Source organism: Aethalodelphis obliquidens, unplaced genomic scaffold (genome assembly GCF_003676395.1).
Source record: "Aethalodelphis obliquidens isolate GAN/ISIS:26980383/991018 unplaced genomic scaffold, ASM367639v1 scaffold1, whole genome shotgun sequence".
NCBI lineage: Eukaryota > Metazoa > Chordata > Mammalia > Artiodactyla > Delphinidae > Aethalodelphis > Aethalodelphis obliquidens.
Genome location: NW_020837945.1, coordinates 8,596,491 through 8,610,876, shown reverse-complemented (window position 1 = coordinate 8,610,876; position 14,386 = coordinate 8,596,491). Strand labels below are relative to the sequence as shown.

The 14,386-nt window shown below is 56.0% G+C and overlaps 1 protein-coding gene across 3 annotated transcripts in view; it reads left to right on the top strand.

Moving 5' to 3' along the window:
- The first annotated feature begins 459 nt into the window (after nt 1–459).
- The window catches only part of SIM2 (SIM bHLH transcription factor 2), a 46,294-nt gene continuing 32,367 nt past the window's right edge, over nt 460–14,386 (top strand). For 2 of the 3 annotated variants that reach the window (XM_027100134.1, XM_027100078.1), the window contains exons 1-3: nt 460–1,413; nt 9,678–9,760; nt 12,734–12,823. In XM_027100134.1, coding sequence (XP_026955935.1) covers nt 1,239–1,413; nt 9,678–9,760; nt 12,734–12,823 — 348 coding nt within the window. In that variant the 5' untranslated portion in view covers nt 460–1,238. The remainder of the gene's footprint in view (nt 1,414–9,677; nt 9,761–12,733; nt 12,824–14,386) is intronic. The other variant, XM_027100177.1, reaches the window with a different exon arrangement.

The window sequence follows — 14,386 nt, the reverse complement described above, 5'->3', positions numbered from 1 at the left end:
CCCTCCGGGGAAGGCGCCAATCTCCTTTCGCTCTCCTGTTTACAGGAGAGAAAGGGCATAAGGGTCACTTCCGAGCCCTACTCGCGCCGCTTCCTGGGGAGGGGGGTGGTCCTTCCCCTCTGGCCTCCCCACCGCCACCACTTTCGGCTCTCGGACCTGCAAACTGGGGAGAGCGAGGGCTCGGGGCCCGCGCGGGCTCGGAGGACTCAGTATTCCGCAGGGCACTCAGGCAGCGCCCGCGCAGTACCTGCGCCGGAGCCACAGACGAGGTCTCCGTACCGCTTCCTCCCTAGCTTCCTCCTCAGCCCCTCCCCGCCGCTCCTCCTAGCGCCCAGGTCCCGCGACCCGCCCGCCAGAGCCGGTCCCCGCCGCGCGCCCTGTGCACTCACCGCGATTTCCTCCAGGCCGGGAGCGCGCGGGTCTCGCCCGGGAGAGTCCCTGGAGGCAGCGACAGGGAGGCGCGCCTGTGACTCCGGGGCCGCGGTGGGGTCGGTAGGCGAGGTTGGCCGCCCCCGCCCCCGCCGCGGTCCCTCCCCCCCTTCCTGCCCCCCCTCCTCCCCGGGACGCGGCGGCCGAGTGCTCCGCCCGAAGGCGGGTCCGCCATAAACAAACGCGGCTCGGTTGCACGTGGACCGCTGAGCTTCTGCGCCTCGCGACAGATCGCGGGCTCCGGGCGCCGCATCACCAGGCACAGGGAACCGCCAGGGAGGGCAGGAGAGCGCACCCGGGCCGGGCCCCAGCCGCGTCCGCTCCCCTCCCGCTCCATGGCTCCGCAGCCGCAGCCGCCCGTGCCGTCCTCCAGCCTGGAGGGGCCTCACGGCAGCGGGTACGAACACCCGGCCAAGGACTAAACAGCACCGCCGCCTCCTCGCCGGCTACTCTCCACCCCTAAGGAAAGCCGAGGCAGGGGAGACAAGAGGGAGGAAGGAAGAGCGAGCCGAAGCGAGCGGGAAGCCAGGGCTCGGGTCGCCGCGGGACAGTCCGGCCCGGAGGAGGCTGCGCCCGGGGCGGTGGCGGGAGGAGCGCGGGGCGGCGTCCCCGGGTTGCGCCGAGCTCCCGGCCCACGGCTGCAGAAAGGCGTCTTGGTGCCCCTGGTCGGCCTCACGCACCTGCCCGCGGCCGGCGCCCCACTCACCTGGTCTGCGGGGCCCCCTTCCCCGTCGCCGCCGCTGCAGCCAGAGCGGAGCTCCGCGGGCCTGGAGCACGGCCGGGTCTAATATGCCCGGAGCCGAGGCGCGATGAAGGAGAAGTCGAAGAATGCGGCCAAGACCAGGAGGGAGAAGGAAAATGGCGAGTTTTATGAGCTGGCCAAGCTGCTCCCGCTGCCATCGGCCATCACCTCGCAGCTGGACAAGGCGTCCATCATCCGACTCACCACGAGCTACCTGAAGATGCGCGCTGTCTTTCCCGAAGGTGAGGCCGCAGGTGGGCGGCCGGGAGCGCTAGGGGGCCCAAGCGGGGGGCCAGAGCTGGCCCGGAGGGGCTGCCTGAGCCTTCCGGCTGGTGCCAAAACATCTTGGGGAGGTCGCTCCGGGAACTTCGTCTCCTCCTGGAGAGAGGGGCCAGGGCCCTGGTGCCAGAGACACCAGGCCATCTTCTGGCCCAGGGCTGGAGGGTAGGGGGGGCGAACCAGAGATCGTTCCATGAGCGTACTAGTCCAATCTGGTCTTTCTTCTTTCCTTCCTTCCTTTCTTCATTTCTTTAACTCCCCCTTTTATTTTTTTCCTTCTTACTTTCTTTCCGTGGAGGGGAAGCACAGTGCACCCGGGCCGGAGGTGAAGGGTGCTTGCTGGTCCCTGGGAGAGAGTGGAGTACACCAGGAGGCCCAGGCCCTGCAGGCCCCAGCTCCCAGCAGAACACTTGCAGGGACTTGGGCCTCAGACTCAGGCCTCTCAGGTGGTCTCTTCTCTGCTCGCCGTTCTTGGGGCTGGGACTCTGGAGGTCCGGGTGGGAGAGACTCACCTCGAACAGGTGAGCCGAGATGGGGCAGGAGAGAAAGGGAGGCGGTTAATTCGGAAATGGCAGGCGGGCCTGAGCATAGTCTTCTTTTCTAGATTGGATTATAAGCCCGGAGGGGCAGGAGCCATGGTGGGCAAGGGTCGCCAGGACCCACGGGCCCAGCAGGCTCTCAGCGGTCAGAAGTGGTGGCGCACTGGGTGGGCATTCCCTGCCAGCACACGGCCCGTGGGTGACAGTAGCTGCCAGGCGGGCACCTCTGAGCAGCAGGGCTGGAGGAGGCCCGATCACCACAGCATCCCTTTTGGTGTCCCGGTGGTTCTGAACCGACCACCTTCCAATGTCTCTGTCCCCAGCCATGTTGGCCGCGGCCTGGCGGAAGGGATTAGGGCGCTTGTCTGAGACCCTCTGCTCCAGCACCTGATGGGTACCCCCCAACCTGAAGGCCGAGGAGCCACTAGAGCTGTGGCAGCCTCTGGAGCATCAGAAGCCGGTGCATGCCTAGGGAGACCACTTTAGCCACAGGGCACGGGGAGGGTCGCTGCAGAGCCGCGACAGGTGTCTCTCCAGCGCAGGGCGCCTCCATTAAGGCAGCTCCAGGCCCGGCAATCGACCTAAAGTCAGTAAACTCGCCCTCTTTGCGGTGGGCGCCCCTAAGCCTGTTATTTGTAATCGTCTCTGGGTCATAAACTGCCCTGTACACCACCTCCCAGCTGGAGCTCCTGGGGCCCGGCCCCCAGCGTGACCTCCAGCTCGGCAGCGTGCTGGCTGGGGAGCTGAGCGCCACTGGCCAGGGAGCTGAGGGGGCCAGAAGCGGTGGCCTGTCCTCGCCGGAGCCTTCCAGCTGCGCTGTGCGGCCAGGCGGGCACTTTCCTCCCTGGAGCAGGAGCCTGTGAACCGGCTGCCACAGCCCAGAGCTCTTAGAAGGGAAAGTTCTTTTCCTTTCCCAGCCCGATCAACCGAGGGGCCCCCCTCCCCGCTCCTGCCCGTCCCGCTGGGAGCCGCGGCCCAGCGGACGCTATTTGTCGGCCCTCCAGCGACGTAGAGATGATTCCTCCCCTGCTGAAGTTTTCAGTGAAAATTAAAGGAGAATTGGGTTTCCTAAGAGCCGAGTCTCCTTCCAACCCTGGGAGGAGGGATGGTAACGGGTTTGCTCGGGTGAACCGTTTCTTAATCCACATACTGCAAAGCAGGTGTGGAGCCCAGACAGGACATAAGCCTTCTCTCCTGTCCCCCTCCCACCCCACTGGAAATACAAATTACAAAGACATGATCAGAAGATTAAATGATTTCAAGTGAGCCAGAAATTGAGGCCTGGAGAAAGGGGCTGATTGCTAGCCACTTGTTGTTTGGGCCTTTCCAGGAAAGCGGCTAAAAACTGGAAAGCGGTGTGTATCTGCTCCTGCAAACATTAAACTGGGTCTGTAGGTTCCAGTGCTGCGAAGCGAGGCTGCAGGCCTTGGGACCCCGAATTGCTTGGCCCTGAGCAGGTTGCAGGGGTGCGCTGGCTGTGGTCTGGCCCTTGAGCACCGGGCCCCTGTGCTTTGTTCCTAGTGGTCTAGTTGAGGGGCCGCCTGGGCGTCTCCTGGGCGTGACCATCGAGACTGGAACTCCAGGAGGGGTCGGGGAGAGCTATGTGGCCCTAGAGTTTTGGAAATAGTCCCGAACCTAAGGGGGTCCCGATTCCTCCAAAATGGGGAGCAGGCGGTGATCTAGACCGCAGCGCTTCCTGCAGCGCTGAAGCTGGGAGTAGGGGCGCTCGCCTGCACGGTGGGCCAGCAGCCTCCGGACGCCTCCCTGCGCTCGGAGGCCTGGGGCCTGCAGACCTTCCCCCTCCAGTCAGTCTGCGACTGGAGAGAAGAGGAGCTGGGTGCCTGGGGCAGAGGAAAAGAAGCGTTTAGAAAGACCTCAATTACGCAAAATGAGTCGTGCGCCCCTCCCGTGGCTCTGAAAGACGAAGGGTGGGAGCGCGGAAGCAGCATCCGAAACTGATTTAAGCTGTTCTCGGGAGACTGCGCCAGGGAGGCGGTGCGAGAGGCGGTGCGGGAGGCGGTGCGGGAGGCGGTGCGGGAGGCGGACGGGGCCTGGCGGAGCCGCGAGGGTCTGGACGCGGGCGTCAGGGAGGCTTTAGCGGCCAGCCCGGTCCTGCGCCGCGGCGGGAACCCCTGGACCTGCTCCGGCTCCCGGCAACGAACGGAAAGATACCGAGCGAACCCGATGTGCCCAGCGCGGCCTCGCTGTGTGATAGCCAAGCCGGATCCCTGGGTGAAGAAGAATCTAGAAGCCAAGTTAGGACTTTGGGAGTTAGAAAACGAAGAGCACAGTCCGAGGGACCACAGAAATCGCCAGACTAACCCTCAGTATTTGAGGAAATTGAGACCTGAGAGGGGCGGGCCTTTCCCAAGGTCCCTGCGAGGGCAGGGCTGGCGGGAAGGCCGCTGTGTCGCCTGTGCTTCTGTGCGCAGGAGAGGCCGCTGGCCTCGGCTCCTTTCATCCCGAGACCCCCAGGCAGGAGGAGAGAAAGAGGAGCTCGGAGAAGCCCCAGGGCAGGGGCAGAGAGGCGACTGGAGCCAGGTGGACACTCCGCGGAGAGGCCAGTCTGCAAGCTTGGGGGTGCTGGCAAGCCAGACAGCCGGTTCAAGGCTCAGCTCTGTCAAGCTGCCCCGCTGGGCCTCGGTCTCCTTGTCTGTAAAATGGGCCCATTAGCAACTCCATCGCTGCGCAGGGTTCCCGGGATAGGGTATGAGGAAGCAGGTGGGCGCAGGTGGAAATCTACCGTGTTCTTACTCCAGTCAGTCATTCCTGTGAAGCTCGCTGCCTTCCTTGGGCCAGATGCGACCTTAACGGTGGCGCGCCCCACTCGGTGGACCTCCGGGACTCACTGCCTGGAGTTGGAAGCTGAGCTGTTTTCCGGGTTCCCACCGTTTTCTCCCCTTTAACTGCGAACTGAGAAGTGGAAGGTAGAAGGGCAGGGAAGAGGGCAGGAGAGCAAGGCTGGCTCCGGCAGTGGACTCGGAATTGAAAGCTTAGTGAGTTAATGTGGTTGGGAAGGCCTGCTACTCACAGGGCTCAGGGAAACGCTGGGGCCCAGGGTCTCCCTGCCCTCTTTGCAGCGTGGCCTTCACTTCTGGAGAGGGGGCACTGTGGAAACACAGAAGCACCCGGGGTGGGAGAAGTCTGCTGCTCTCTGGCCGTAGCTGCATGGTGAGCACGCTGGGCAGGATGCAGGGCAAGCTCCCCATCTGGTGATCCACGCCGGGCCCCAGGAGGTGCGAGTCAGAGCTGCGGGAGCTCCCCGGCCAATCACCAGGGTCAGGCCTCTTCCTAGGAGCTGGGGTTCCTGTGCCCAGCTGTGGGGCAGAGGGTGGCCTCCCCTCCGGGCACTTGTACCGAAAGGGCTCGAGGAGGGACTGGCTGCAGGTCCCAGCTCAGGAGTGGAGCTGGAAGCTGAGGCCAATCGTGGGAAGAGAACAGAGCCCCTCTTCCCGCTTCCCACCAAGATCCCAGACAGGTGTGGGCGAGAGAGAGGCAGGAACTGCAACACTCACCACAACTTTTTACTGCAAAGAAGTGAACATGTCACACGCACAGTAAATGGGGTTGGAGGCCTGAATTATTCCAGTGGCTGGATTTGTCTGGGTTTACATTCAGGCAGAGTCCTTCCCACTCAATGCGCGCGCGCGCGCACACACACACACATACACACACCCCTGAGTGCCAAGGGGAGGTGCGGGGGTCAGGGCGGTCCTAGAAATTGTTGTCGGGAATGGAAACGCTTTGATTTAGAGGGTTTGGTGAGGAGAAACTCGCCCTAACCCGACATGGAGTCACAGATCCGAGGCCTTTCCCTGCCGCAGCCCGAAATAATGTAGTTTGTTTTTTTTAAGTAGACTTATTTTTTAGAATAAAGTGGGTTTTTACAACCTTCTCCCCATCTCTACTTGGAAGCCTGCCAGGCTGTGCGCCGGGTCCGGGAGGGAAAGTTCACAGAGGCGGAGCGGGAAGCTCGGCAGTGGCGATGGGAACTCCAGAACTGCGGGGGCCCTGGAGGTGGGAGCGAGGATGTAGAGAGCGGCCGCCGCAGATTCAGCTCCCGGAGGCCAGCGCCCAAGACCGGCTCGGGGCGCTCCGGGGCGCGGACTTGGCCGAGGCACCCTCCCATCCTGCAAGGTCTAAGCATCAGGCGACCAAGTCTCCGGGCGCTTGCGTCGTCCGTGGTCTGTGCATGTACGACACTGGCCCGTGGCCAGGCAGGCCGGGCTGGAATCCCCTCCCTTCCCCCACCCAGAGCCAAACCCTGTCGGGGCATCTCTACCTACCACCCCCTTCACACACCCTCTGGGCCGCTGTGCAGCTGTGGGTTTCTAAAAGGGTGCAAGGGCCGGGCTTTTCAGGGACCCAGTGACCGCGAACCATTCCAAAAGCCAGAAGAGGACTGAATTGCCACCATTTTAGATACCCGAGGTTGCCCTCGGGGAAGTGTGAGAACCGCTGTCCATCCTGGAAGTTCTTAGCCGAGTCTAGACCCTTCTCTGGGGCAGGACCCATTGGTCACTGGCCACAGTAAGTCCTGCTCACGGGTCCAGAGGAAGGAGCGAACCTAACTGCCTCCTTCAGGTCTCAACTCGTGTGTCACCCTCACCTGAGAGGGTGACCCTATCTCACAGTGAGGGAACCCCTGCACACTGTCCCCTTTACTGGGAAATCAGATCGTTTGTGTGATTTGGTTTATGGTCTGTGACCTGCACCTGGCTGAGGACCTGGTACAGCAGGCACCCAAGAGCTGTTTGTTGATTGACTGACTGAGCGCCCAGAGAGGAGGGACCATATTTAGATAGCTTCTGTGGTGGGCAGGGCCTGATGGGGTTTAAACCAAACAGCCCGCTCGCTGAGTGTGGGTACAAGTGCAAGCACCCACGAACCCTTGGAGGCAGAGGGGAAAAGGGGACACTTGGCTCCCTTTCCCTCTGACCTAGTGGCTGACCCTCCTCCCCAGTGACCTGGCCAGCTGGATTCCCAGTAGCAGGGAGTGCCCATCTGATTCCCCTATTGACACATGTAGGGCAAGCAGGACCCCAAACCCTGGTCGGAAACTACAGGCCAGGGTTGGAACCTCCCCTGTCTTGCTCCCCTGCAGTCACTGGGATGGGGTGGGGTGGGGATTTCCCAGAATCAGGCCAAACAGACCACCAATGGCTGATAACCTTGGAGGAGCTTAGCGCAGTCTCTTCTTACACTCCTGCCCTCATTTTTCTAACAAATAAAGCCCTTTGTGAGGTCCAGATAAGGGCCACAGGCCTAGTGCCTCACTTTTTCAGGAGTATGTATGGCTTTATAGTAACAAGATGATTTTTTTGTTACAAACCTTCCCTTATTTAGTCTCTGCATTCAGCCCAAAGTAGATTTTTATGGGCCCAGGGGAAAAGTCTCGCCCATAGAGGTTTCTAATGGAAGAGCTGGCAGCACTATCACCCTGTGAGGTGGCGTGGGGCTAGGGATGCTTAAGGAGAGCCTCCCCACCATCTGCTCCCCCTTGTGTCAGGTCCAAATCCCTGCTGGCAAAGCGGAGGCATCAAGAAATAAAACGAAAAATTATAATGATGTAAGAGAACGGGCTTTGAATCATACGGAAAAATTGTCCTGTGCGGCCAATGCACTTTTTGCATGTGAGGCCAGAGCTTTCGACAAGGCTTTTGGGAGATCCAGGCAGGGGAGTTTGGTTTGGGGGTCATTCCCGAAGAAGGTGCAGATTGCCCCAGGCCCTGTCAGGAGCCAAGGCTGGAGGCGGCGCTCACTGTCAACAGGGAGCCTGGCAAAGATGGCTTGGCCCAAAGCAGGGGACGGGCCCAGGAGCAGGGTAACGGGCAGTTACAGGGGCGCCTTTGTCCCTTTTCGGACACCAGAATTCCTGGGCCCTTATTATGTTTTTTCTTCATTCAGGGCCCCGGAGGCTTCTAACTTTTGGTTCTTTCCATTTCTGGTTAAATGGAGTCAACGCCACCACCAGTAGGCCGGCCTCTTGGGCTGGGGAGGAAGGACCTACCGTGAGAGCCAGTGGCCCTATAATATGGTCACTGTGGTCATCCTTGGGAGTGAGAGTGAGGTGGGCAGTGATTTCCTGGGGTTAAAGAGACACCTCCGTTCACGTGCTGGAATCTGGGGGGTGCGGGGCTGCGATCATATTTGGGAGATCAGAATATGTGGAAATTAGCCACTTCCTTATGGGGAGACCAGGATAAACCTCTAATTCTAGAGCCCAGGAGAAGAATTAAAGGCCATCCCTTTCTTAGTTGCATAATAGAAATTGCCGAAAGAAGGGTCTCCAATGTCTCTGCGGGGGCCCTGGGCCTGGAGGTGCATTTTCCGCCTGCTAGGATCGAGGGTTCCAGAAGCCGCGATGCCCCGGGCGCCCCAAGGACAGTGGGGAGACCCAGTGTGCCTGCGCGACCCTCTCCGGAAACCCACTCGCTGCCGCCTGCTTGGAGGGGCTTTTCGGTCTTGGGAATGGGCCTCGGATTCGCTCTGGTCCCTGGTCGCACACTCCCGGAGCAGCGGGCAGGGGGCCGGTCAGACCTGCAATTCTGGTGGGAGGGGAGACGGACGCGCCCGCGCGACCCACAGCTCACCCGCAGGGTCGCAGCCCTGGTGGGAGGCGCGCGAGGGGCCTAGAGCCTGGGGGGCGTTCTTCGCAGGGGATGGGGGGGCGTTGCTAGCACAGCGGTCCCCGGTCTTTGCGGCCTCGCGCCCGGCCCGCGGCGCTCGCTGGAGGGTTTCGGGCCAGGCCGCCAGCAGGACGCCTGGGAGCGGCTGGGGTTCTCCCAGCAGGCGTTTAGCGCCGCAAACTCACCCGGGCGTGCAGGCAAAGCCTGGGTTCTCCGGGGACACAGCAGCTGAGCCGAGGGCGCAGGAGAGAGATGTTCTGTCGAGCTGGGCTGCCTTGGCCCTGGTGCGCCTTCTGTAACACCTGTGGCCTTCGGGGAGGTGGTGGGGGAGCAACGGAGGCCTTGGAGGGACAGTTAAGCGGAGGGGCTGCGAGACCCCAATTATGTGCCAACAAACACCTCCCAGTTACCGTCTAGTATACACACGGCTCTCCCCGCCTTCGGCCCGTACCCCACCCGCCGCTGGCGACTTAGGAGTTCGCCTTCTGGAAGCCCCCGGGTAACCCCTTCCCAGGCTGTAGCTCTTGGATTAGAAGAGTGTGGGCGCTCCTGGCGCCCCTGTGAGGGCTGGAGAGTCCGGGGCGGGGGAGGGGAGAGATTACAGGGGGTTGAAAAAGTTTGGGTTTTTTGGTTTGTTTTGTCGTTTTAATGCCGGAAAAGCTGCCTCCAGGACGGCGAGGGCTTTACGTTCGGGCCTCTCTGTCTGGGAAAGTGCATGGCTGCCGGCGGCGCAGGGAAGGGAGAGAGGAAGGACCCTTGGGGGAATATTTACTGGTCAAATCGATATCCCCGTTTGGCTACGAGGATGGCGGATTTCACAGCAGATTAGATTACTTTGTGGCATTTCAAATAAAACGGCAATTTCAGAGCCGTGAGCACGTGGGCGACCCACGAGAGCTGTGGGCCTGGCCGGCTTGGACCCAAGGCCTCGGCGGGAATTTCTCCTCTGGCCTTTTACTTTTTAATCAAAGGCAAAGGGGCGACGGCTGGCGGGGCGCCGGGTGCCCAGGCACCTGGCTGGGCGCTGCTGTTTACCGGTTTGCCTTATTCCCCGTCCAGGTTTAGGAGACGCGTGGGGACAGCCGAGCCGCGCGGGGCCCCTGGACAGCGTCGCCAAGGAGCTGGGATCGCACCTGCTGCAGGTAGTAGGACCGCCGCGGGGTGAAAAGCGCCGCCGCCACCAACGGCCCTGGCCCGCCCGGGTAGGGGCTCCCTTCCGACCCCACCGTCCCAGTCTCCAGGGGTCCCTCCTCAAGGAGCCCCGGGCGGATCCACAGGCCGCCCCCAGGCTGCAGAGGTCTCCCGAGGCAGCGATCGGACTTCGGGCCAATTCCCCCCAACTCCCCTCGGAGGGCCGGGACTGCGGGTGGATTCCGCTCAACCAGCCCCCCATCAACCCCACACCTGGCACCCTCTCCTCCGCCCCAGCCCCAGGACTCTCTAGCCCACGAGACCTAGGCCGAAGCGCGCCCCTGGGTGTGGTTCAGTCCTCTCCAACCTTACTTCCTTCGGCAAACTTTTATGGAGCTCTTGCTCTGTGCCAGACGCTGTGCCAGGCGCCGGAGCCAGAGAAGGAGTGATCCGGCTGCTCTGAGCCAGGGGGAGGCAGAGCCTAAAGCGTCTGACAATTGTGTGTGTCTGGAGAGGTTGCAATAGAGAGACAGCATCAACGATTATTAGCAGTTGACATTTACTGAGAGTTTGCTACCGGCCAGCTGTTCTGAATCTTACTATATCATCTCTCTTCACCAGCCACCTAGAGTGTGTTCTATTTTTAACTGCATTTTTTTCAGAGTACGAAGTTGAGGCACAGAAAGGTTAAGCAACATGCCTGAGGTTCCACAGCCAGTGGTGGAGCCTTGTTCAACTCAAGTGGTCCGGCTCACAACATGGTGCGACCTCCGGGGTCACCTGGCTCACGGAGGAAGTCCTTACTTGGTTTGTGTCAGCCGCTTAGCGCCCCAGCCCGGAGCCATTCAGTCCGCGGTTACTAAACCGCCCCTGACCTCGGATTTCCTTCGCGGTGTCTGGGGCTCGGGTGGGGTAACCGTGCGCACGACCGGCCACTTCCAAGTCCGCGGCTGGCGCTAGGTGGGCACAGAAACGCCTCGTGTCTCGGAATCTTTCAAATGCCCTTTACAGAGCCTCATCAACGACCCGATTCATTCCCCCTCCCGTCATTTGTCTCTGCCACCGAAAAATGCCTACCGAGAGCTATTTTGCATTTCCTCCTTCTATTTTGTGTTTTCTTTATAAGGGGGGAAAAAAAAAGTTGGCTACGGAACTCTGTGTCTTGGGTCAGCGAGTCGGCTCCGCGCTTCGCAAAAGCAGATCTTTTCAAAACTCTTTTGCCCCAAATGCCCTAGCGTGATTTATTTTTTTAAATGCATGAGCTGGGGAAGAGAAGATCCCGGGATGTATTTGAAACCCGAGGCTTTTACAACATAAAGCTAGTGGTGTGGGAGCCGGCCGGGAAATGGTGCTCTTGGAGCCCTTCCCGCGCGCCCTTTGCTCTGCCCGCAAGCTCGGGTCCAGCTCCGTGCGCGGTATTTTAAGTGTTTGATGTTCCTACATATTATAAGTGACACTAATATCAGAGACAACTAAGTGCCAGGGAGTTCCAGTGAAAACCTGGCGGCAAAGTCAACGCCCCCAAGTTTCTCCACTGTACGTTTATTTAATTCCGGAGTGTGTCTGTGGAGGGGCGGCTTTGCAGTTAATACACTCGCAAGCGCATTAGGTCGTTTGCAGCTATGAAAGCATAACCAACATTTTCCATTAAGAGTATTATTTTTTAAGCTACCGCTGGCAACCTTCAGAATTTAATTTTGATAACTTTTTCTCTCTTACTCATATGGCTGGCTGGCTGATACTATTTCATTAAATGTATCTCTTTAATTATTTCGGAGTTAAGCAAGAATGCAAAATGCCAAAACGTGGATAACTTCAGAAATTGCTGAATAGTTTATATCTTTGAGAAGGAGTTTAGTTGGGGAAATATTTTGTAGCCGAGTTGGAAACATGAAAGTCGGGCTTATAATCAAGATGTTGATTTCAACCTCAGCACAGGGAAAGCTAATGATAGCTTAGTTGGCAAAGAAGATTTTGCAGCAAAACTGTATTTGAGACGCAGAATGTAAGGATATCTTTCAGGTTTCACTTCTACATTCTTTTTAGGCCCCCCTCCAAAGAGGGGGCGGATTTAGAAAAACCAAAGGTAATCTGGTTTCAATTACATGCTGTAAAAATAGAATTTGTGGCCAGAAATTAATTTGGAATATTTTTTTATGGGGGCAATGTTGTGGGTTGTATGGGCCTTTCACCAACTTTATTGCTTTTCTTTGGTTCTGGATCTAAAATATGAATGAGTAAATAAAATGCAGTTTTCTTTTTTCAAAATTAATTTAGTCTTTTTATCCTTGCCACACATAAATATGATCATTACCCTTTATTTGACTTAATTACCTCTTATAATTTTACTTTTTTTTTTGAGGGCTAGCCAAGTTAGGCAAAATCAGAATATCATTTAGGTAGCTTTAATTTTTCAGAAATTGATACTTTTTCTCCTGGAATTTTGCAAAGGTTGTTTGATCTCTTATAATTAATTTTGTAGACATAGTCTGTTAAAAATAACCAGGTATTTTATTTTCTGGGGAGTGGTAGTGTTCGGAATTTGTTATTCAAATGGTACTTAGGGATAACTAGAAAATTGTGGTGAATAAAGCCTATGTTCTAGTGGTATGACATGAAATGGTCTATACAGTGGTAGATTTTCCGCTAAGTACCATAGAACTCCGGATTTGTGCTAAATGCTAAAATAACCCCAACAATAAAGCTACTACGTTTAAACTGAGCATGATAGGACTTCTCGAATGTTTTGCGTGATTTTTGTGATGTAGATGTAAGACTGTTTTTAAAGTCCTTTAAAAGCATTTGAGAGCCTGGCTGGGGAACTAAACCTATAGTCCTTCTCTTGGCCCCGGGGCGCCGTTTCTGCATTTAACAATATGCGTTGATTGAATACTTTATACGTTTCTCCATCCCAGTGCCAGTACGATGATCAGATTTAACTCTGCTGTCTGCTATCTCTTACCCTGGTGCTTTTTCTTTTGCAGACTTTGGATGGATTTGTGTTTGTGGTGGCGTCTGACGGCAAAATCATGTATATTTCGGAAACAGCTTCTGTACATTTAGGCTTGTCCCAGGTGGGTATTGACTAATTTTATGTACAACCAAAGTAATAAGTTAAGCGTTGGCGGATCTTGACAGCCTTACCCAACTTGAAAATGAGTCCGTCCTAGTGTCTACTTTTGTGCCTGAACGTAATCCAAAATCGTCTTTTTCGGCCGGCCCGCGGGGCTTTTCTTCTCCGTGTTATGTTTCACTTTTCTACTTTCTTTTTCCTTTGGGGCTAATGCCTCCTAATGTCTTTGCAACAGTCAGCCTTGTCCAATAGCCTGGACTCCGCTTATACAGTAAAGTTCTCTGCCGCTAACAAGAGCTTCACAAAGGGAGATTTTTCAGTCCACGCTTGACGGTCTGCACGTGGTATTGTGAGTTGCTATGAAAGAGAGGCAAGCTGATGTAGAACATGGATTTTGTGTGGAATGTGCTTTGGGGAGAGAAAAAAGGGTGGGGGCAGATTTATGAGTGTTCACATGGAATTCAGGGTAATTTTTCCTGAGTTTTTCCAGTTCAGTGGTCGTTTCAGTAAAGCATTTTATATGCTTGTGATAGAAAGCCATAAAACTCAGTTTACTACTGTTTTGCACAGCAAGGTCCTGGTTTCTTCAGAACATTTAAATATTACCTATTTTTCTGAAACTGTCTTCTAAAAGGGGTTCATTCCCTAGAGGAGAGAGGTGCACTGTTTTCTCTATCCTGTCAAGCCAAGGGTTTGGTAGAGGACTTGGCTCCTTGTCTGGGCTGTGGCCAGTCCGGATGGTGGGAGAGTCTACTGATTGTTGCCATTCACGTTTCTGGTTTCACAAGCATGGATCATGATTCTAAGAGTCACATTGTTTTATACATATAGGGGCTAAATGTTTCTTTACATTGTGAATTATCAGAGTGCTTTTTTTCATTACAACTGAAGACACACTAGAATTAATTAGATCCAGGAAATGGGCTCCCAGGAGGCACATGAATAATCTGTGCTGCACCAGCCTCCCCCTGTAGTGAAGCCAAAATAAAACATGCCAATTAAAGTGGCTTTGGCTTTCTCATTGAGAAACAAAATTACCAATTTGGAAACCTGCATCTGGTGTATTCCTCTTCTTTTTCTGCCAAGATGTTTTTAAACTTTCCATTTGTTTACAACCTTCTTTTCCAATGGATGTATATCCTTATCCATGTCCAAGTGGGTTTCTGCGCCTGTGTGTTTTCTTCTGCAAAGTCTTCTAAAACGAATCACATATTAAAATTGTTTGGCGTTTTCTGTTCTCTTCCTCTTCTCTTCTTTTATGATACCGGGTCTCCCAGATGAGATTTATTAAGGCTTGTCTCTTTCACCTATGTGACTCATGGGATTAGTGTACTTGTAGAATGGGACATACTATTGGAAATATGAAATTTTCTCTTTTTATATTTTCCAAAATTATTATTCTCTGAATTTCCACCTCATTATTCTCTGAATATTTAGAATTATTTAAGGCCCTTTAGTTAGACCCAGCCTGGTGTCTACTCCTGACTTGATTTGTGGCTGAGTGCCCTTGATCAGATTCCTTAACTTTTTAAATTGTAACTTATAAAACCTTTGATAAGTCTTA